This window comes from Schistocerca serialis, chromosome 11, assembly GCF_023864345.2.
Source record: "Schistocerca serialis cubense isolate TAMUIC-IGC-003099 chromosome 11, iqSchSeri2.2, whole genome shotgun sequence".
In the NCBI taxonomy this organism is placed as follows: domain Eukaryota; kingdom Metazoa; phylum Arthropoda; class Insecta; order Orthoptera; family Acrididae; genus Schistocerca; species Schistocerca serialis.
Genome location: NC_064648.1, coordinates 151,608,830 through 151,634,123, shown reverse-complemented (window position 1 = coordinate 151,634,123; position 25,294 = coordinate 151,608,830). Strand labels below are relative to the sequence as shown.

General features: G+C 40.7%; 1 protein-coding gene across 3 annotated transcripts in view; it reads right to left on the bottom strand.

The window, feature by feature from the left end:
• LOC126426882 (dynamin-like 120 kDa protein, mitochondrial) overlaps positions 1-25,294 on the bottom strand; it is a 200,116-nt gene that overhangs the window by 159,757 nt on the left and 15,065 nt on the right. For all 3 annotated transcript variants that reach the window (XM_050088928.1, XM_050088929.1, XM_050088930.1), the window contains exons 2-3: positions 21,507-21,768; positions 4,620-4,755 (exon numbers count right to left, since the gene is read on the bottom strand). In XM_050088928.1, the coding sequence (XP_049944885.1) occupies positions 4,620-4,755; positions 21,507-21,768 (398 nt within the window). The remainder of the gene's footprint in view (positions 1-4,619; positions 4,756-21,506; positions 21,769-25,294) is intronic.

Here is a 25,294-nt window from a genome sequence, read left to right as displayed (position 1 = left end):
CACTGCGCCATGCTGGCAGATCGTAGAGGAGTAGCGAGCTACTGGTACAAATATGCTTTTCTGATGGACAGAGAAAATGTAATGCAATGAAGAAAGACTGGTAACCACATGAACAGCAAATTAAACAGAAAGACATGTCCCCACGAAGTGCAGTATTATCACACTCCTCACTACTTTCTACAACTCAACAATTTACTGCTACTATGCTGAAATTTCAGTGGCACAAGATTTATTATAAATACAGCAACAAAAGCTTTCACCAACTGACTACATTCTGAAGCACTATCTCGAACTATCGCTCGTTATGTGCAGCCTCAAATACTTTCAAAACAAGGACATCACAGACTACAATATCAAACTTCAAGAATACAAGCCACTAAACTTGTTGTCAAATGTCAAAGCAAATCTTTTATACAATTAACAGTTACACTTTGATTATCCAACATAACTTCGTTTGAGAAATGCAGCTCAGTCAGTTTCATACTGTAAAAAAATACATCACTGATTAAAGTAGTCTGTCAAACAGGCAAAATGACAAGAGTAGGCCTTTTAGGCTGCTTTTGTTCTGAGAAGAACCACCAATTTTGCAAGCATCTAAACCAGGAACTGAACATGTTCCTCAGTGTTATAAAAGATAATACTTTGTGGCAAATCCTCCATTGACAATAAGTATACTTTCCACAAAATAATCAGAAATCTTAGTGCATTTTACACAGGTACGTCTTTAAAAAAACTTTTTGTGCCGTTTGGAAGATACCTTCTATTCTTGTGCACCAGTCCACAGTTGCATTTAATACTTTGTAGGTCAAAACTATTTTGCCACTCTTGCTTTTATTTAAAATCCTGAAATTATTGTTTCTTTATTTTACCATACACTTGTGCACTACCAGCTAATTTCAGTATGAAGCTATCATGCAGTTCTCTCTGTGACAAATGAAATCATAATATCTGAAACACTATGAAACAGTGGTCACGCAGGAAATGTTCTACGCAGCGAAAACTCTTAAACTGAACACTAACATATCTCGAAAAATTAGGAAAATTGAAAGAAGAATCCAAGGAAAAATACTACGGCCTAAAGGGAGCAGTTAATCAGAATACACATTAAAATCTAATACAGAACTGTATCTGAAAGTCACAAAGTTGTAATGACAAAAAGAAAAATAGAATTCTATGCGGGAAAAAATAGCGACAGAATAACAAAACAAATCTTTTAACTTACTAAGCTATTACAGATCCAAAATAACAGTGCTGAATGAAATAGGAGGGAATATCAAAAATGTGGTAGTCAGCTTTGACACAATAAGAAATAGAACATTTTTTAAAGCACAAATGGAAAATGCAGCCTTTCAGGACAGCATTATTTGGAAAAAAAGTTGCACGGGTACAAGTAATGACACCAATGCCAAAATACTTAAAAAGATAAAATAAGAGGAGGAGAGGCTATATTACATTTGAAACATCTTGCAAATATATGTGTGGTGTCACCGCCAGACACCACACTTGCTAGGTGGTAGCTTTTAAATCGGCTGCGGTCCGCTAGTATACGACGGACCCGCGTGTCGCCACTGTCAGTAACTGCAGACCGAGCGCCACCACACGGCAGGTCTAGAGAGACTTCCTAGCACTCGCCCCAGTTGTACAGCCGACGCTGTTAGGAAAGGTTCACTGAGAATTACACTCTCATTGGCCGAGACGATAGTTAGCATAGCCTTCAGCTGAGGCAATTGCTACGACCTAGCAAGGAGCCATTTATCCTTTGCTATGTATCTAATGAAGGATGTACAGTAACAAGACCAATGTTCACCAATTGTGGATTAAAGTTAAGTATTCCAGCAGCTACGTACTTTTCTTTATAGCATTCATTACGTTTCCTGTTTCAGACCTCACGCCAGCCTGCGTGAGTTTAAGCGCGTGCCTTTCGGTTGCCCGTCACTGTGGACTGGCTGTCTTGTCAGTCCACAACAATATGCCTTTAAGTCTCACATTGGAAAGCACATCCAAATGCCACAACTCCATTGTAACTAATTATTTTGTTGTTTTTGTATATACAGAAAGTAGCTGCTTGAATAATCATCTTAAAGTGTAAAGCTCTGAGTCGATTAGAACTGTGTGCTGGACCAACTTAACCTTGGGCATTTGCCTTTCACATACAAGTGCTCTACTAACTCAGCTAACTGAGCACGACTCGTGAACCATCCTCACCCCCCACAGCTCTACTTCCAGAAGTGCTAGTCACACAAGTTATGCAGGAGAACTGAGAACTTTGGTATGAAGGAGATGAGGTGCTGGCAGAAGTAAAGCTGTGAGGATGGGGTTCGTAAGACGTACTCTGACACCTCAGTCGGTAGATCACTTGCCCGAGAAAGGCAGAGGCCCCTGGTTCGAGTTGTGGTCCAGTGCAGTTTTCATCTGGCACGAAATTTCAAATCAGTGCACACTCAGTTGTAGACTGAAAATACATTCCGAAAATCTCAACTGATTCTAATTAGAAATACTAAGATGATGTAAAACGTAAATTATCTTTCAGTCGACAAATTTTCTGAAAAATTAAGAAAATACTATGGTTTAAAACAGCTGTTCCTAATGAATCGTCTTTAACCATATTCTTAATTTATAAGAAATACTGCTGTAGAACAGAAGACAATAGGTGAGTGTTCATTTCTACTTGCATAAACACTTTCCTGTAACATATCTCCATTTCTTTTTAACCATTTGACTGTGTTGAAAATTAAATTTCTCTCCAAAAAGGGTCTGGTGTGAGAAATAAAAGTTTATAGCACAGCTGTAGGCCGCCAGAGACAATTTATTGGATGTAACACACAGCTGCTACACAACAAGGGAAAACACTCATATTTTCGTGACAAAGGGCAATGGCACAAATTCTACATTACCACACTGTCACACGAACATACCATTATTTGGAAGAAAAAACTAGTTAGGGCAACTACTTCTGACTGTCTCGGTCATCTTAAGCAGTCTGCTACATCAGTAATATACCGACGTTATTGCTCATTATACTGGATGTGTCAAGAAACACTACATAGTGGCCTCAGACTGAAATCACTCTACACAAATCAATGATGAAATAAACAAACACTCATTTTTTTTAACAGAACATACAAAGGTGACAAAAAATTTTTAATCTACACAAACAGAGTACATACTTAATGCCCAAATTTGTCATCGACTATTCCAGTTGAGACTGAAAGAAATAATGACAGATGTAACAATACTAAAAAGAAGAATGCTCTGCACTCCTTGAAGTTAATCTAACTCTGGCTCTGAAATCGGTGAAAAACAAGACCAAGTATTTCACATATCGAGTTTGAAGATGTTTCTTCTTGACAACTACTACTCCTTGAGTGAAACTAAACAGTCAATTACAATGACAAAATGAACATTTATTTATGTGGAATGTGTTACGGGAGATTCTGGCATAATGTAAATAATTTAAGTGTAAAGGTAGCGGCTCCCCGAATCGTAGCATCATTCAGTTGTCAACTGGCACACGAAAAAGAATGAAAAATTAATGTTAGTGACGTTTCCACTCTTTTTACTGTCCCTGCCAATTGCTCAACACTTCTAGTATTCAGTGACATGTTAATGTTACTCGTAAACTACTACATGCAAAATTTGCGACACTCATCACTTATGACGGCTGCCAATAATTGCTAGGTACTGCATCTGTTTCAATGTTTGGCCAAAATCATCACGAGATGCACACTTTCCAACATACGATCCGCATCACACAGTTTCCTCCATTTGTAGAAATGTATCTGACATCAGAACAACAAAGTGACTGGCAGTTATGAACGGAAGGGAGTGAACTCAGGTTGCCATTATCAATGCAACCAATACAGCTGGGGCAACAACAGCTGTAGGGTTTTGCACTCAATTTATTTCCACTCGTCCACTTCTGGCTTCTGACACCACTTCTTAAAATAAGAATATCTGCACTGAGAAACATAGCACCCTACCAATCTAAATCACAACAGTGGTGTTACGAACCAAAACGTGTCCACAGGTTGATTTGACACATCTGAACAGAACACAATATGTGCTCACTTGTCTGTGGTTGGCTGTTGTTGTTACAACTGTCCTTGCTATCAATCATAGCATTATTCTGATCTGTGTGTAACTCAGCCATCACCAGACACTGTCCTCCATTTGGCTTCACTCTTAGAAAGGAGGGATTTCTCACTCTGAAAGCTTCATATACTGTTCCTTTCAGTGACAACATACTTGTAAGGCTAGATACCAGACTGCATTTACTACAGAAAGTCAGAAATTGACCACAATTTTGTTGTTTCACCACTTCAGACACACACACACACACACACACACACACACACACACACAGGTTGCTGACTAATCGTCAGCCTCATTTCGCCGAGTGGCCACAGAAAGTCTACCACAGCTGGATGCTCATTTTTGGTGCACTATCCAAGTGCCGGAGCTGCCTTTACGTGTCCACTACTGCTCACCAATCGATACGGGGCACATCCCGCAGCCACAGAAATCTGACTATGCACATTTGCAATTGTGTGGATTAATTCTAACTCTGTCACGTTCGACCGTGTCGCACTCACCACCACCTGCTGCCAGCATACACTTACCGAGGTCTATACTGTCGCGAATGCTGTCCTTCACCTCCGACAGTGACGAGCGGAAGCTGTTCCACTGGTCTGTGTCGGGGAACATGTCACTTAGCCAGCCCATGTCCGGGATGGAGTCTCTCCACTTCTCGTACGTCTGCAACAAGTCACGGTACAAGATGCTCTGTACAGACTGTAGATGAGAAACTTCTGTGGCCGGTGGGATGTGTGCATTCCACCGTTATATTTGGTTCCCAGTTCCCACAGGGACAAGGAATGTGAGAGACATTTCCGCCCCATCCCCTTTGATAATCAGTAAAGCATTAAGTCTACGAGAGTGGATCAAAGATGAAGGCGACTGCTTGTTAGGAGCGTGTACAGCTGAAGAGCTGGTGCCGACTTCTGCACAGTAGGGGCAGGGACGTCAAGCGAAAACTTTACCATTTTTGACAATATCTGAGAAATTGGTGCCCAGCAGAATTGCTTAACATTTTTCATCAAATTTCTGAAAATTTATTCATTTTACTGAATATTGAGCTCTTTGTCTGTGGATTATATTACTTTAAGAAATATAGCACAGCATGTACCGTGTTGCCAACTAAAGGGTTTGTTTGTAGCAGAAAATTATGTCTTACATATAAGTTACACTTCACTTACGGGTTCACAATTTTTTGACGTAAACAAACACGCCAGTCAGCAATGTAGAGGATGCTGTGATTGTTTTGTCCATTGCACAAAGCAAAAGGTGTTTGTGCCACACTTATAAATGTCGAAAAAATGAGCAACAACAAGCAGGACAGAAAGTAAGTGCATCTAATGAGTTCTCTCTATGCACAACAGGAAACGCCCTAATTGGTTCACTGACTCACCGCCCAGCCCCAACACTAAGGACAGAAGTTTGAAAAGGGTGTTGAGCTCACACTGTAAACATTGTTTATGTTGGGATTTTCAAAATTCCATCCTTAAGAGGACGAAAAAGGGGACAAAAGTCTTTTTTATGTCACTATTAAGACAATATTGAAACTGTAATTACAAAAACTGGTATTTTGTTTCCTGGTCAAAGACAAAAAATGTGTGTTTCAGCATTTTTGGAAATTCACCCCTAAGAGGGTGAAATAGTGAGTGAAAGGTTCTTTTAAAAATAAATCGTTATTAAACAACTACTAATACATCTTTGAACTACATCTACAGAAATTGGTATGTGACTTCGTGATTAGAAATTTAAAAAAATACATTTCAGTGGTATATTCAACCCCTAAAAGAGTGAAATAGGGGGCAAAAAGTTTTACAAAAATATTTCATTATATTAAAACATCTTTAAAGTTAAGTCTACAAAAATTGGCATTTGACTTCTTGGTTAGAAATTAAAAAATGTGTTATGTGATGAAAGCTTCTACGGAAATATCACTACATGAACTCAAAAAGCAAGATTAACAAAAACCTCCAACTCTAGCTTACAGAATAGCTTTTTGGTCAGATGTACTTCCAGAAAAGACCATACTTCTATGGCCTGGATTAGTGTGAGAAGTTTAGACGGTGTTGAAATTTGTGAACTAAATCAAAGAAAGATATTTAACACTCCCATTACCAAGCGGGGTATTTGGACTACCCCAAAAGAGTTTTGTGTTTTATTGTAATATTTGTTCTCAGATTTCGTTATTTCCATTGAATGGGTTTATTTAGTATTAAAAAACAGCTTTTCAGGTTATTAAAAGTATTTCATCAGATCACAGACACAAAGTACAAAAAAAAATTTATGTCTTTCACTAAATTCAGTACTCAACGAACAGAAAATCAATAATCTATGTACCTCAACAGTCACTGCAGTAAAATAACACAAGACTTTTTTCAACTTTTCAGTCACGTACATTTTTGCACTGCACACACTTCACAGTAACAGTTTCTTCTCTGTGTATATAACAAACAGGTTTCTTGCACGCTACCCAACAGAATCTTGTTTTCCAATCTTCGCTTCTCTTCCAATCTTGACATCATTGTGGCGTTGGTAACTTGGAACACTGGGTCTGGATCACTGCTGTAGGAATTGCAATATCACAAGCTTTCAGTGTACCTTGTACATCTTTATGAAGACGGTTGATATTTTTGGCTCTTTCTTCCATGTTGCCTCTTCAGAGTCCAAATGCCAGTTCAGTCGTGAAGAGTTTACATCGGCTTCGGTTATTCTTCTGCCAAGCAGCAAAAATTTTACATAAAATTAGTCAATTCCAAGAGAAACGTTTGCAATACCGCAGCACCCTGCCTGTAGCCCTGATAATGGCCTCAACTCAGTGAAGAAGAGTTTCCAGAAGTTTCTTCGGGTATCTTATACGCACCTGAAGAAACTCATTGATGATGACATCCTTTAGGATTACCAAAAGCATTTTACAGTCATCTATAGTATGTATCTGTGTTTTATGAATGCTGGGAAGCAACTATTCAAACCCCACCCTGGAGGATTGTGTAATATTTCAGGTTACCGTATCCTACAGAGGAGTAACGACAATTAAAAATGAAGCCTAAAGAGAATGCAAAAGGTAGATCATACCCTAAGATCTGTAAGAGATTAGACTAGCAAGAAGAGAAGAAAAGAAGCTGTAAAAAAAGAAAAAGAGAGAGCACGAAAGAAAAGAAATTGAAGAAAACGTGGTACGTTACGACATTACGCCTGTGAGGACGACAATACATCAACCGTCTCGACATCAGGAAATTGCTGGCTTGCCGGGTAACTACTTTCGCCAAAAAGTAGACTTCGCACTAGGCAGCCCTAGCAGCGTCGCCAGAGGTTGCGCGTTGCTACTTGCTTCCACAACACATGTGACAGAAAATAGATCCCACGATATCCCGCCGCTGAACAGTATTTAGACCAGTGCAAGGCCCTCTGCAGCAGTTGACTCTGATCCACGAGTCGGACATCCGGCCCACGCTGACACCACCGTCTCTGCCGCCGCCGCTACGGAAAGCACCTCGGGTCGCTGTGACACCGCTGACAGATCTGTCTTCACAATAGTGGATGTCGTAAAACTTGGCTCAAATTATTATTGTGGTACATTGACTGTAGACTGTTCTAAGGGAACTTGAACACCATTTTTTGACTTAAGAATTAAACCTTCTGTGGAAATTTAACTTCGTGCACTGATGGCAGAGCTGAACGTTTAGTCCAACGTTGCTTTAAAAGACAGTCTCAGTGAGACCTCTCATTTTCATTTTGTGCGATCACCTTGTTCGTTTCTAAACTACAGCTATTATTCATTTAAGAAGAGGAACAGTGTTTCTTGATTTTATTAATAATTTTTTTTAAAGAATCTTTTACATTGTTTGTGTCTGACATTGTCAGATTCTTCAAACAGAACACTTAAAAGACAAGAACGAGATAAATTTATGTAGAAATACATATAGCTCAATTTTGAGCAGTGATGCAATATGTAAAAGATAGGCCACCACTTTGACAAACTGTTATATTAGGAATCGGCTGAGCAGCAAGGAATCTTACCCTCTGTGAATAGAAGGCACTCGAAAACAGAGGAAGCAGTACCAATTGTTGAAGAAGTGGAAGCAGCCTTCCAGAACACGCAGAATAATAAGGCCACAGGAATGGATCTAACACAGTCATAACTCATTCAAATATAGGAAAGGAATTTATGAAACATTCCCACACGTTTGTAATTGTTGTTGTTGTGGTCTTCAGTCCTGAGACTGGTTTGATGCAGCTCTCCATGCTCCTCTATCCTGTGCAAGCTCCTTCATCTCCCAGTACTTAATGCAACCTACATCCTTCTGAATCTGTTTAGTGTATTCATCTCTTGGTCTCCCTCTACGACTGCTTGTAATTAAGATTTGGTTAAAAGAAAGTATCTCTGAATATGTATGAAATGCCCAATACATGAGAAAGACAATGTTATGGTGTGCTCGAACTGTAGGGGAATATGCCTATTATCTACAGAATAAAAAATATTCTTCAACATCCTCTTTAACAGGCTTGCATCCTTTGTTAAAATGCCTTTGGTGACTATCAATGTGGAGTTCATCGACAAATATCTTCACAGTATGGCAAATACAAGAAAAGGGAGAAGAGAAGGGAGGGGCCGGGGGGGGGGGGGGGGGGGGGGGGGGGACGTAGAAGGAGATGACGTGGAGATGGGGGCTACCAAAATGCAGGTATGTCTATTGTTACATTTTACCTGCTGTCTCCTGTTCCAAACAGTCCCAGGCATTTTCTACACGATTACGATTGGACGAGTTAGTGGACCAGATGAAGTGGGAGTGGGAGTGCAAATGCTTGTCAAATCAACAACATATAAGGTCCGTTCAAAAAAATTCTGGAACTTTGTCCACAAAATTTTTCTACTCTTAGCTTTTACTTACTGTGCACGGTATCCTTCGAAATACTATCCTTCACAACTGCTACACTGCTCTCAATGCTTTTTCCACTTCCAGAAGCTGTCTTGGTACATTCTTGCTGGATCAGCATCTGCAAATTTTCTTTTATCTCATCTATTGTTGCAAATCTTCGTCCTTTCAATGGGTTTCCAATATTGGAAATAAAAAAAAAAAAGTCCGCAGGGGCCAGATCTGGAGAGTACAAAGGATGAAGCAGCACAGAGGTATCAATTTTTGTGCAACAGTCACGCATCACTCACAAGCCGTGGGATGAACTTGACAGCCACACAATGCGTTCCAAGATGCTGTGTCAGTATTTCGTGACACAATCCAACTGAAATGTTACATTCTTCTGCAATCTCTCGGACAGTCAGTCTTCAATTCGCACACCCAATTTCGTCAATGTTCCTTAAAAGAGTGTTGTCGGCACACTCCAAAAGGCTTCCTGAATGAAGGTCACCTTTAACTTGTGTCCGGTCATTTTTAAACTGTGTGAACCATTTGTAACACCGAGTGCAGCTTAAGCCCTCATCACCGTAGGCTTCTTGCAGCATTTGATGTTTCTCTGTAAAGTTTTTCTCAACTTATGTTTCTCCGTAAAGTTCTTCTCAAGTTTCACACAGAATTTAATGCAGACGAGTTGCTTCTCTAACTTTGCAAACTCGAAATTCGTAAACTGTGTGACACAATGTTCCACTCAGTACAGCAGCGAGCAATAACTAACAGACATACAACAATTAAACTTCTGGCAGTTACACATTAAACACAAGCATGAGCAGGGATGCCAACTGCATTTTGCTCAAAAAACCACTGGCGCATAATTACGAATGTTCTGCAATTTTGTGACGTCTGTCATCTTGGAATACAGGAACTCATCATGAAGACGCACAAGAAGTGGGAATACTTGGTCACTGAGAAGGCATACATAAACATTCTACTTTTTTTAACACACACACACAGACACAGACAAGAGAGAGAGAGAGAGAGAGAGAGAGAGAGAGAGAGAGAGAGAGAGTGAGAGAGAGAGGGGGGGGGGGGGGGGGGAAGCCTGCATAACTGGGCCCAAGTCACAGTACAAAAAAATACAAAATCATCTCCAGTCTGAACTACACCATTTCAGCGTGCCAGGAAGTTTTAGCAAGTATCCTGGTCAACTATGAACAATTATCCCTGCAAGAGATGATTGTGATAGAGGAAACGGGTAGAAATAGTGCGTAAGGTCAAATTAGAGGCAGTATGTACCGATTTATTTTGGAACAGATGCTACAGGAGGGCCAAGGTACAATGGTAATGAATGCAAGGCATCTCCTGGCTGGTTGCGTGTTTACACGGTGGTGCCTCCAGTTGAAGGTGTCACGGACTGCCCACAATATGCAGCCTACTGATAATGCCAGCATCGTCATCAAGATAAATGAATTACCTTCAGTTTACCAATGACTGTCTGTACAACCCATGAGTCACAAGTGTTTTAACGACTGATGTCTTCACTGATGCAGCCTACCTGAGCTACTGCACTTAATGTTAATAAGAAGTAATGAACTTTAAAATATAGGAGAGTTGTAATGCAAGTTCAATTACAGTCATTTCGTAGCGCTGAGCAGAAGTTGCAATCTTTCACTTAGCATTCCCTACAAGAAAGGAGGAGTCCAGAAGCTTTAGAAGTTCAAGCACGGTGGTGTCATGCAGGAACTAAAACACTAGAATGAAGTAGCAAGACAATAACTCATCAAGAAGAGACGTTTGATGAAACAGATGGCAACCTAAAACAGTGTCAAGGCATACTCAAGCTATACAGAGCATGCTAACAGCTTATACTACAGCGATTCGCGAATTTTACAACGTACCCTTCACACGCTGCAGATTAAAGGCCTCCCTGGGCCATCTGTCAGTGCCTTCGACACCTGGCACCATTTGAAAAGAGGCAAAACTGCAACCATGTTACATGCTTCCTGTCAGCTTCTGTCCACTTTCTGTGTGGTTTGGCCCACTGTAGGTGTGCAGCTTTATGTGCTGCTGAGAGCAATGGCCTTTAACAAGGTACTTCATCCAAACTCCACTGTGTGGTGTTCCCTTTGCAAAATTTGCCAGGAAACTACTTCAGAGATCAATGACAGCAGATATTCCTGTTAGGTTCCAAACCAACTGTTAGTGATGAGGCATGAAACTCATTTCTGGTCCCCTGAAATAACGACCTCTTTCTCACCACAGTTCTTATGCTGCATTACGTGGCTGCAAGTGGCACACCATTCCTCGTAGACACGCCGGATGATCTGAATCGATACATCAGAATACTTTATTCGGGCACGGCGATGGGCAAATCTAAACCTGACAGGTCCTTTCTACCACTGTGCCACATCTCTACAGCGACACATCTCACCAAGCACATTCCACAGAATGCACTGGCACGTACCACTTCACTCCCACGACTCAGGTCAGCCGTGGGGGGTCACAAGACTGCAACATCACTTATGGCACTCCAAAATTGACTGACACTAATGAGTGATTAATGTTTGTCTGCTGAGCTTAGCAAGCACAATTGGTGATTAAACACACAAACAGCATTGTGTGTTTACTTGACATAAGGAGTTCAAGGAAGGACAGAAGCAAATAGCAAATGAGAACAATTGTCATCCTCGCATATGTATAACTACCGTATTTACTTGAATCTAAGCCGCACTCGAATCTAAGCCGCACCTGAAAAATGTGACTCGAAATCCAGGAAAAAAAAAAAAAATTTCCCGAATCTAGGCCGTACCTGAAATTTGAGACTCGAAATTCAAGGGAAGTTTTAGGCCGCTCCTCCAAATCGAAACAAAGCTGGTTCATTGTAATATGAGACACAATTTAGGTCGAATGAATGACGATACAGCTACAGTACTTTGGTTCGAGTCGTAAGCTTAGCAGTTAAGCTTTACCAGGTAGCCATTGTTATGCGTCAGGCGCTCCGTCCGTATTTATACAGGTACCCTTACTTTTTCACGTGCTTCGTCTGGTTTGAATCGATTGCTTATTTTGCTTTGATCTGATAAGTGCCGTTATCTTTGTTATAGGTGTTTACGTCACTCTACGTTTAAAATGCAACATTGTACTGTGTTCTGCATTGTTTGTCGCATTCAGATGAGGTGTGTTTACGACCTGTCGCCGCTTGCGGCATGGCTTGCTATTGTGCACGCTACCACCGCTTACATTAAAAAAAAAAGAGAGCAATTGTCTCATTAGCGAAACAATGGCAAGAGACTGCTATTTGTTGTTACTTACACTGCTGCTTTTTTGATAATGATCAACAAGAACCAAATAATAGACTGTGTACGATAGAAGATGTTCTGAATGAGAGTTTAGCTAAAATTTTTCTAGTGTTTAAAAATCTTTGCTGACGCTTCTTTTGTACATTACATTTTGCAAAGAAATTAGAGTCATCTTAGATTTAAGAATCTAGTCAATTGCTGTGCTTCATTTCTGACTGTATCACTATTAGGCATAAGAATAATATGAATATAAACATGACAAGACACGTATATTCTTCCGCGTTTGCTGTTGTCTCACACTAGTTTCGTAGTTTATTACGCAGACAGGATTTAAATGAGATAGCAGCAAACACGAAAGAATACATGGCAAAATGTTTATATTCGTATTATTCTTATGTTGTTGTTGTTGTGGTCTTCAGTCCTGAGATTGGTTTGATGCAGCTCTCCATGCTACTCTATCCTCTGCAAGCTTCTTCATCTCCCAGTACCTACTGCAACCTACATCCTTCTGAATCTGCTTAGTGTATTCATCTCTTGGCCTCCCTCTACGATTTTTACCATCCACGGTGCCCTCCAATGCTAAATTTGTGATCCCTTGATGCCTCAGAACATGTCCTACCAACCGATCCCTTCTTCTAGTCAAGTTGTGCCACAAACTTCTCTTCTCCCCAATCCTATTCAATACCTCCTCATTAGTTACGTGATCTACCCACCTTATCTTCAGCATTCTTCTGTAGCACCACATTTCGAAAGCTTCTATTCTCTTCTTGTCCAAACTAGTTATCGTCCATGTTTCACTTCCATACATGGCTACACTCTATAGAAATACTTTCAGAAACGACTTCCTGACACTTAAATCAATACTCGATGTTAACAAATTTCCCTTCTTGAGAAACGCTTTCCTTGCCATTGCCAGTCTACATTTTATATCCTCTCTACTTCGCCCATCATCAGTTATTTTACTCCCTAAATAGCAAAACTCCTTTACTACTTTAAGTGTCTCATTTCCTAATCTAATTCCCTCAGCGTCACCCGACTTAATTTGACTACATTCCATTATCCTCGTTTTGCTTTTGTTGATGTTCATCTTATATCCTCCTTTCAAGACACTGTCCATTCCGTTCAACTGCATTTCCAAGTCCTTTGCAGTCTCTGACAGAATTACAATGTCATCGGTGAACCTCAAAGTTTTTACTTCTTCTCCATGAATTTTAATACCTACTCCGAATTTTTCTTTTGTTTCCTTTACTGCTTGTTCAATATACAGATTGAATAACATCGGGGAGAGGCTACAACCCTGTCTCACTCCTTTCCCAACCACTGCTTCCCTTTCATGCCCCTCGACTCTTATAACTGCCATCTGGTTTCTGTACAAATTGTAAATAGTCTTTTGCTCCCTGTGTTTTACCACTGCCACCTTCAGAATTTGAAACAGAGTATTCCAGTTAACATTGTCAAAAGCTTTCTCTAAGTCAACAAATGCTAGAAACGTAGGTTTGGCTTTCCTTACTCTTTCTTCTAAGATAAGTCATAAGGTCAGTATTGCCTCACGTGTTCCAACATTTCTACAGAATCCAAACTGTTCTTCCCCGAGGTCGGCTTCTACCAGTTTTTCCATTCGTCTGTAAATAATTCGCGTTAGTATTTTGCAACTGTGACTTATTAAACTGATAGTTCGGTAATTTTCACATCTTTCAACACCTACTTTCTTTGGGATTGGAATTATTATATTCTTCTTGAAGTCTGAGGGTATTTCGCCTGTCTCATACATCGTGCTCACCAGATGGTAGAGTTTTGTCAGGGGTGGCTCTCCCAAGGCCATCAGTAGTTCTAATGGAATGTTGTCTACTCCCGGGGCCTTGTTTCAACTCAGGTCTTTCAGTGCTCTGTCAACTCTTCACGCAGTATCTTATCTCCCATTTCGTCTTCATCTACATCCTCTTCCATTTCCATAATATTGTCCTCAAGTACATCGCCCTTGTATAGACCCTCTATATACTCCTTCCACCTTTCTGCCTTCCCTTCTTTGCTTAGAACTGGGTTGCCACCTGAGCTCTTGATATTCATACAAGTGGTTCTCTTCTCTCCACAGGTCTCTTTAATTTTCCTGTAGGCAGTATATCTTACCCCTAGTGAGACAAGCCTCTACATCCTTACATTTGTCCTCTAGCCATCCCTGCTTAGCCATTTTGCACTTCCTGTCGATAACATTTTTGAGACGTTTGTATTCCTTTTTGCCTGCTTCATTTATGCCATTTTTAAATTTTCTCCTTTCATCAATTAAATTCAGTATTTCTTCTGTTACCCAAGGATTTCTACTAGCCCTCGTCTTTTTACCTACTTGATCCTCTGCTGCCTTCACTACTTTATCCCCCAAAGCTACCCATTCTTCTTCTACTGTATTTCTTTCCCTCGTTCCTGCCAATTGTTCCCTTATGCTCTCCCTGAACTCTCTACAACCTCTGGTTCTTTCAGTTTATCCAGGTCCCATCTCCTTAAATTCCCACCTTTTTGCAGTTTCTTCAGTTTCAATCTGCAGTTCATAACCAATAGATTGTGGTCAGAATCCACATCTGCCCCAGGAAATGTCTTACAATTTAAAACCTGGTTCCTAAATCTCTGTCTTACCATTATATAATCTATCTGATACCTTTTAGTATCTCCAGGATTCTTCCAGTTATACAACCTTCTTTTATGATTCTTGAACCAAGTGCTAGCTATGATTAAGTTATGCTCTGTGCAAAATTCTACAAGGCGGCTTCCTCTTTCATTTCTTCCCCCCAATCCTACTATGTTTCCTTCTCTCCCTTTTCCTACTGACGAATTCCAGTCACCCGTGACTATTAAATTTTCGTCTCCCTTCACTACCTGAATAATTTCTTTTATCTCGTCATACATTTCATCAATTTCTTCATCATCTGCAGAGCTAGTTGGCATATAACTTGTACTGCTGTAGTAGGCATGGGCTTTGTGTCTATCTTGGCCACAATAATGCGTTCACTACGCTGTTTGTAGTAGCTAACCCGCACTCCTATTTTTTTTATTCATTATTAAACCTACTCCTGCATTACCCCTATTTGATTTTGTATTTATAACCCTGTAATCACCTGACCAAAAGTCTTGTTCCTCCTGCCACCGAACTTCACTAATTCCTACTATATCTAACTTTAACCTATCCATTTCCCTTTTTAAATTTTCTAACCTACCTGCCAGATTAAGGGATCTGACATTCCATGCTCCGATCTGTAGAACGCCAGTTTTCTTTCTCCTGATAATGACGTCGTCCTGAGTAGTCCCCGCCCGGAGATCAGAATGGGGGACTATTTTACCTCCAGAATATTTTACCCAAGAGGACGCCATCACCATTTAATCATACAGTAAAGCTGCATGTCCTCGGGAAAAATTATTCTTATGGTGAAGAGAATACTGCATATGATTCACAATTCATAAAAGTTCCTATTAGCAACCATCTCTTCTCAGAGGGAGGAAAAAATTCAAAACGTAGAGTTGGTCATATTGACAAACATCCCGAACAGTCTTGCCAGTCGGATTTTCGTAGTACACCGAAATGCTGCTACATTCGAAGATGAACAATACGGAATTCGTATTTACTTTGTTGGATAATGTGCGAAAATGTAGTGGTCGAAACTCGGGGCGGAGAAAAAAGCTCGTCTTCCACCTATTTTTTTTTTTTTTTTTTTTTTTTTACTGACGCAGAGGTTTTGGCGCCAGTATTTATCTTTATGCCTGCAAAGCACACCTGTGTAGCGCTACATATTTTAGATGGCAGAAGTTAGTTGTGGTGGCACCTACCAACATTTTTCAGAACTTCTGCTTGCTTTGCACTCGATTGTACGCCGCAGGCGGTTTTTTGGATTACAAAAACCAGAAAAAAAGTGCGGCTTAGATTCGAGTAAATACGGTAATGAGAAATTTAATGCCATTTGCAATCTCCAGGAATGCGACTGATGTTTGACAGTGTCAGAAATCACTCCGAGATCAGGTCTCGAGCCACTGCCGTGGAGGGCCCTCCCAGTGGTTCCCTTGTGGTTTTGACTGAAGGACTGAAGTTGAACATCTGCTGGTTAGTGAAAGGATCCCTGTAAAATCTGAAGTTAGAAAGAGCACGTTTTGAGTCACAGAAGACCTACAGGGCACCACAAACAAGTCAAAACTAGCCAGTGAACAGCAGCAAAGTTGAGGCTGTTGCGGTTGGCAGGAGAGCCAACACCGTGTTACTAGAGGAGGGCAAAAGGCACGCGTTTTAGCTCATGCAGGCTGGCGTGAGGTCTGGAACAGGACAAGGAAATTAGAATTTAGAAAAAACGGACGTAGCTGGTGGAATACTTAACTTTTAACCATTAATGGTGAACGTTGCTCTTGACAGTACACGATTCACAATATCAATAGTAACTGAATATGGCACCTTGCTAGGTCGTAGCAAATAACATAGCTGAAGGCTATGCTAACTATCGTCTCGGCAAATGAGAGCGTATTTTGTCAGTGAACCATCTCTAGCAAAGTCGGCTGTACAACTGGGGCGAGTGCTAGGAAATCTCTCTAGACCTGCCATGTGGGGGCGCTCAGTCTGCAATCACTGATAGTGGCGACACGCTGGTCCGACGTATACTAGCGGACCGCGGCCGATTTAAAGGCTACCACCTAGCAAGTGTGGTGTCTGGCGGTGACACCACAGAGGCCATCACAGTAAGAGACAAAACACTTTATGGCATACTGCATAGTGACGAACAAAGGATATTACTGCCACCTTTTGTATGAGGTTAGATTTGCTTATTGCAGGAAAGGACATGGCAAACAAATACGACAAGTCAATTTTCTTCACAACAATTCACAACTCCTTACTGCAGCTATAAATTAGAAGAAATAACACGAGTACCACTCATCCAGCCTCCTTACAGCACAGGTTTATCGCCCAGTGATTGTCATCTGTTTGGACCGCGTGAGGAGCAGTAGCAGGCTTACTCTTCCGAGACTACGCAGCCGCAAAAACTTCGAGTCCAACTGTTCAATTACACAACAGGGTCAAGAAGCTGCCTACACAGTGGACTAAGTGCACTTCTAAAATACAATGTCACGTAGGAAAGTTGTAGATTACGGTGAGCAGCAGCCGTCGCAGTGTACCTCTACTGTTCTTAGGTTGGCAGTGTCTCTGTTTCATGTAGCTAAAGTAATGACACTGACATAACCAACAAGAGGTGACAAAAGAGACAATTCTCACTATTTTCACAAATATCTGGCTTTTTTCTGAATACATAAAAAATTATGTGGTGGTGGTTTCATTGAAAGCTAACAGCACAGTTTAAACCGATAAAAGTGAAATGAGCAGCAATCACATTTAAATCTTGGTTATGACAAATATTTGACTTTTTCCCTAGTACATCACAAATTATGAGGTTGTGGCTAGGTTGTAATGTGACTACTTAAAAGTCAGTGACATACTGGCACATTACTAAGCTTAGCTCACGGCCTAGGTTAGGCCACGAGCTAAGTTTCACTCACAAAAACTAAATTAATAATGTCTGTTGTCATACATATTTGACTGGTTTTTTTCAAAATATGTCTATACAATCTCGGTTGTCAAAATATTTTCCCATTTCTTCCAAATGTGTTACAGTTTCGGAGGTTGTGGTATACTAACATGAGACAGTGACAATACTCCTTCATTTCGTACCTCAAAAGACATCATCTCCCCTTCCCTCCCCTACCTTTCCCACATACCTCACTCACTTTGAGCACTAACAACAATGTTGCACAAAACATGTGAGTATGCCACTCATCTGATCTAGACTTTTTTTGTATTTGGTTTTCCAGTAAAAGTAAATAAAACAATTAGAAACAGGAGTCTAGATTATATCTGATCCATCATCACACATTTTCACCCACGAATGTAAATATAGAGCTCATATTAGCTTTAAGCATCCCCCTTCTAGCTAGAGCTTACTAATCCAGAGGAGTGACGCATATTCCTATGTCTTCTTAGCAGTGAACAATATTCATAAATGAAAACTATAAAATAAGGTATTCCAGGTAAAAGCACAGATAATGCACGGGATAGTAATTTTATTTGCACGTGTCATGTCATGCCGAGAGACATCCCACGTCTTCAGGGCATGATGGCAATCGCACAATCTTCGCAAGAGAAAATACTTGCTGTGACATAAATATATATCTTCCTGAGATCACCAACCTTCTCTGAAGAGGTTCACCAACCTTCTCTGAAGAGGTGCAGAAGTCACAGATGATATATACATAATTTTCACAAAAGTTATTACATGGTGTAGGAAGACAAATGGAATGTTCCTTTTTTAATATTCATTCTATTTTGAGAAGCCGTGTCAGGATGTTACCACTGACAGAAACTAACTATGTGATCAGTTCGATGATCCATTAATTGCACACTTTACATTGGCCCCTCTCTGATCTGTGAAAGTCAGCTGATTTTGAGCCACTCTCCTATGTTTACACTCTTCCCAACCTTTAGCTATGTTGCAGTATTATGCACTGTAGCATTAAGTAGTCATTGTGAATATAGGGAAAATCCATGGACAATGTTGTGTCCAGTGATTGTTAACATTGTAGCAATTGTTAATATTTGTTACAAAAGCGGACGAAGATTGTACCTTGTTCTTCCAGTGATGCATTAACTCACTACATGTTTCCTTCTTTTATGACCTGACTGCACTTGGAGGAAGAGGTGGGACTTGTCCCAGCAGACAATTCACCACGAACCAATCACGAGCCATTCACAGCACCCTTCACATAGGAGCCAAGTTAAAATGTGTCATTGTTACATGTTTAATGTCAATAAACAGGGTGTCCATAAAGTCCTGCTATCATTTCAAAAATTCGTAAGTCAAAAACTACTAGAGACAGAGAATCATAGTTTGTTATGAAATATTCATCAGCTCTCTCTCTCTCTCTCACACACACACACACACACACACACACACACACACACACACACACACAGTCTCATCTCTCTTCCACCATCACTGTCTCTCCACTACTCTATCTCAGGATAAAAAAGCATGAATATGTCCACACGCCAAAACTGGCACGAGGATTGTGGCAGCTGGTTCATCACATTTCTGCCCAAATCTTTTAAACAGGAACATATTCGTCTTCTTGTGCTCCAACAAGGGCATTTTGCTGCTGGGTCCCTTCTTTTCCCAGGGGGCCAACTTTTGTCCATTTTTCCCATTCGTCCTACTTCCACGCATTAAAAAATTTGGGCATTTTCCCAGTGCCCTATACCCAAAAGTTAAAGTTTCCCAGTCTACAGTTCAAAACCCCGAGCAACCCCTCACCACGCACATATGTGGAGAGGAGAGAACAGTAGCTCAAGAGAAAGCAGCAGACTTTTAAGCATGAAAGAAAGAGACCGTGGCAATGGGAGAAAAAAAGAATGGGAATGGAAGACAACAACAGTTGGACAGAGAGACAGGCAAAGCGTCAGAGAGGGAGACACTGCTGAGAAAGGGTAACAGAAAGGAATGAATTCAGTGACAGTGGGAGAGACACATAGGAGAAAGTGGCAATGGGAGAAAAATGAGACAGACATATATAGACAGTGGCAGTGAGAATGAGATGCTGAATATGAAGGCTTAACTATGAAGAAAAGGATTTACAATGTTGAGTGTTAAAAGAGCACAAATATGTTCCTTTGCCGAAATTTTTTGTGAGGATGGTGGAATGAGGACTGAGATACGTGTTTCCCACTTTTCTGTCAGAGTCTTTGACAGAGGAGCATATCTGCCTTCTTTGTGCCCCAACGGGCATTTGTCCACCGGTTCATCCGCATCGTACTCAAATGCATGAATGAAGAAAAGATCTCTATATAATATTTAATGTTTGGTTACAGTTACTTAAGAAATAGTAATATACTTGCTGGTTTATAGGGAACAGCATGTGTGAAGTTACAGAATTTTTCTTAGTAAAATTTGGACTGTTTCTGTCCAGAGTCAGAGGTGCGAATTTTTCTGTGCCCTCGCCATCCGTAAATCAGTAAACATTTTCGCTAATAATGATATGCTTGAAGGCATGCTTCAAATAAAAGTGCAAGCCTGAATTTCTGCATATGATATCCCATGTTAGTACAATAATGTGTTTGTATTGTATTACTAGTTGGTTGAGGTACTCTGTGGGTGGGGTGCAGCAGCTGGAGTTTGCTAGCAGATGCCTTTAGATCACACTGAGTATGTTGTGGAGTTCCCAACACCACATGGATCGCTGAAGGGGAGCCTCAGAATAGGTGACATTACCTCTTCAATGGAGAATATTTGTCAACACTGAATATCTAAAGAGAGCGTTAAGAATATTTTCACACTGAAAATCTGAACGGGTACAAGTTCATGTAATAGATGTTACTAACTGCGGCATGTAGACTGGCAATGGCAATGAAAGTGTTTCTAAAGAAGAGAAATTTGTTAACATCAAGTATAGGTTTAAGCGTCAGCAGGTCGTTTCTGAAAGTATTTGTATGGAGTGTAGGCACGTATGGAAGTGAAACATGGACGATAAATAGTTTGGACAAGAAGAGAATAGAAGCTTTTGAAATGTGGTGCTACACAAGAATGCTGAAGATTAAATGGGCAGATCACATAAATAATGAGGAGGTATTCAATAGCATTGGGGAGAAGAGAAATTTGTGGCACAACTTGACTAGAAGAAGGGATCGGTTAGTAGGACATGTTCTGAGGCATCGAGGGATCACCAATTTAGTATTGGAGGGCAGCAGGGAGGGTAAAAATCGTAGAGGGAGACCAAGAGATGAATACACTTAGCAGATTCAGAAGGATGTAGGTTGCAGTAGTTACTGGGAGATGAAGAAGCTTGCAGAGGATAGAGTAGCATGGAGAGTTCCATCAAACCAGTCTCTGGACTGAAGACCACAACAACAACAACTGTGTAAACCAGTTGAAAGTTATTCCAAACACATACTAGTACAATTAACTAGTAATATATTGAAAATAAAACTACTTCAAGACTATTTAACAGTTTTGCAACAAGAACCCTGTCACTTTATGCATATCCTGTACAGTTTACTAATATGAATGGACATGTTAAGTTATTTAAAAGAAATTAGAATTGCGGTATGAATCTTCTTGACAGCAATAACATACAGTTACAGATGAAGTAAGGTATAACCTTTCCAGATGCCACTATCCCAAACAGAAAAAGATAATGAAGAAATTGCGTTAAATACAATATCTGACAGAACACTTCAAGCCACGTGTGGCCTCAGGAAATGAGCGGAAAAGTTTACCTTGTTCAGTGTCACACCACCTCCGACAGCACCGCCGAGCAGCAGGTAGCGAATTTTCAACGCCCCTCGCAAGATTCTAGCGACGAACATCGCCACGCCCCTCCGTGGCACGTAGGCACCGGCCGGCGCACGCGGTTGCAGCAGCAGAGGACTGGCGTGCCGGCGGTGCGGGTGGTAGCCGGCGCGCCCGTGTAGGTGGCACAGCCAGCGTACCATCGGCACAGCTGCACCACCACTGCGCCGCACGAGCACCACTCGGTACCTAAAAAAAAAAGTTTGTGTTTATCACTCGTATCTGCCGAATAGCCACCCCCTACCTTCAGGGATGTCAGATGAAATTCACGTAAAGACAATCCACACTACTAAATGGCTAATCCAGAGCACGAGCCCAGTTGCTAATGCCTATCTAACGGCTTCCAGGGGCAACAAAAATTTTGATTTTCAATATTTCATACAGTTGTTGACGAAATTTGGAATGCTGTCATACTCTACACATTAAGACAAAATGTAATTAGATAGAAAAAAGAAACCCACTCACCAAGAGGCGGCAGAACACACACGTGTAAAAGAAGGTTATAATTAGGCAAGCTCTCGGAGCCAGTTGCTACTTCTTCAGGAAGAAGGGTTGAAGGGGAAGGAAGTGAGGTGGAGGAAAAGGACTGGAGAGGTTTACGAAATGGGGTAAATTTTGGGAAAGTCACCCAGCACCACAGGTCAGGGGAGACTTACCAGAGGCAATGAGAAGGAAAGACTGATTGTTGGGGACTGCACCGGCCAAGATTTGAAAACCTGAGAGCTTAAAAGTGGAATACTGCATAATATGGAAGGCAGACATTACTGCTTAAACATTGTGCATGAGTTAATAAGAGTGAAAAGCAAAGTGCATTGTATGTAACAGTGGTGGGAGGGGGTGGGGGGCAGTGCAAAATAGACAGGTAAGACAATGAAAGATGTAGAAAACTAAAATGGAGTGAAGGTAGAAGTAATTACTGTGAAGAAATGCTGAGACAGAAGGAATTAACATAAATTAGGACCGAGGATATGTTGTAGCGATAGTTCCCAACTGCAGAGTCCTGAGAAGCTGGTGTCTGGGGGAAGAACCCAGATGGCACGTGCGGTGAAACAGGCACCGAGATCACGACTGCCATTGCGTTTTGCCAGTATATACCCTCTGCCTATGCCCATACATCCTAATTGATAATTTGGTGGTAGTCGTGCCAATGTAAAAAGCTGAACAGTGTTCACGTAACAGCCGGTAAGTGACACGTGTCGTTTCACAGGCGACATAGTATAGGTTTTTCCAGTTACAGGGCTGGTATAGGTGGTGGTGCAAGTCATGCAGCGGGGACAGTAAGAGAGGTAGGAGGCACAGGGAAGGGAGATAGGTACAGAAGGAGCAGAGGGTCTGACGAGAATATTGTGGAGATTGGGAAGACGATGGAAAGCTACTCTAGGTGTGGTGGGCAAAAGGTAGAATGGTTCTCATTTCTGGGCACTATTTTAAGAAGTCACGGCCTTGTCGGAGTAGCTGATTAATACATTCCCAGGATAATACTGAGTAACAGTGGTGCACTCCAAAGTAGTTTTTTGGAGGGATCAGCGGTACCAGGATTGCATGTGATGGCCCAGGAAATCTGCTTTTAAACTAGGCTGTTGGGATAATTATGTCCAGCGAAGGCTGAAAGAGTGGTGGTGTATTGCAATAAAGAGTGCACCCGAACAAACACGTTTGCCTCGAATGCCGATGTTGTATGGGAGAGAGCGTTTGACATGGAAAGAATGGGAACTATCAAATTGTAAGTACTGTTGTTTGATAGTAGGTTTAATATCGACAGAAGTGTGCAGCTCTACTAATTAAGAATTATAATCTTATACTAAATGTTTAACACGGTATGTCCCAGGAGAAACGGTCAATATCCAGGGACAAGACAGGAATGATCATTTGAAACAAAAAGTCTACTAAACTTGGACTCTAAAACGTGTACCTCCAAAGGCATGAGCAATTCTTCATTTTCAATAACGTGAAACAAATCTCTTCTACTGCAAGCTCTTTGCTTTTCATATTTTCAGAGGTGGTAGTATAGAATAATAATAATAATAATAATAAAAAGGTCCAGTAAATGTGGGCTGTAAGGCACATACCTTGCCAGCTATGAGCTCTTGTTCGTCTTTGCCACCATCAGATATCTCTTCCACTGAATAAATTCTCGCGGCTCTGAAGATATGTATTATAGAGCACGTTTACTAGACTTTTTTGCTTCGCATGATCATTCACATCATATACCTGAATAATGACCATTCCTCCTGGGACACACTGCATGTCTTGAGGCAGCATTAACTTGCACATTCAAATTACTACATTAATCCAATTTTCAAGAATGAGAGCATATGGCGACTTCTAACAAATTTGTTTTAATTTATTATTTTTTTATTACTGACTCTATTCACGGCACATTTTGCAGACAGTGTCCAATGTATTTACAATTAATTATATGTGTGTACGGCCTACAGTGCAGGAAAAGTATCATCATAAACATTGAGATATATGAAGAATTAGTTTTTGTTTAAAATACAGTAAAATTACTCACACCGCACTCATCCAGTGTTTGATAATGAGAGCACTTGGCTACTTAACAACAAATTTTTAACATAATTTAAAATCTTTTCTAAACTTTTTCTTGCTTATGTTCTTAATGTAAAATATTTAACGTATTAACTCATTTGTAAAGTAAACAGATGTTTCAACCTGTTTTCCATATGCGAGTTCAATTCTTTAAAGACTCATCGATGGGGGTCTATTGGTATTTTAGAAACTGAGGTGGAAGTAAACAGATGGGCGAGGAAAATTTGACAGGGCAGTGAATAACCTACATCAAAACAAGGCCTCTGGAGTATATGACTTTCCCTCAAAACCACTGACAACCTCGGGAGAGCCAGGCGTGCAACATAATTGAGGCAGGTAAAATACCCCCACACTTCAGGGAGAATGTAGTAATTCCAGTTTCAAGTAAGGGAGAAGCTGGAGGGTGTGAATACTACCAAACCACCAGCTTAATAAAGCAGTGGAAAATCCAGGATGGAATGTAACAATATTGTGGAAAGGATAGTTGCTACTGAACATTTAGCGGAGGTGCTCAGTCGCAGACAGGCACAACAAAGAGATTGTCAGAAAGTGAGCTTTTTGCCAACAAGGCCTGTGTCAAAAATAGACAACACACAACTCACACACACATGACCACTGTCTGGTTTCAGACTGGCCACTGAAGCAGACTATGCTCGTGTGTGGGTAGTTACTTTCTGACAGTCTTTTCGTTGTGCCTATCTGCAACTTAGCATCTCCACTATATAGTGAGTAGCAGCTATCCTTTTCATAATACTGTTGCACAAGTTTAATAAGTCACACTTGCAAAATATTAACATGAATCATTTGCAGAAAAGCGAAGAAACTGGTAGAAACTGACTTCAGGGAAGATCAGTCTGAGTTCCAGAGAAATGCAAGGACAAACGGGGCAATACTGACCCTATAAACTGCAAGAAAGAAGGACTGATGTTTTAGTATTTGCAAATTTTGAGAAAGCTTAAGACAAGTGTTACTGGAATACATTCTTTCAAAGTCTTACTATAGCAGAGATACAATACAAGGACTGAACGGTTATCCTCAGCTGGCACCCTGTGCAGTTTCAACAGAATGGAATGGCGTGAGAGGGAAGCAGTAGTTGAAAAAGAAATATTTCTTAATATCAAGTACAAATGTAAGTCCTAAGGAGATGTGCTGAAGGTTTTTGTTC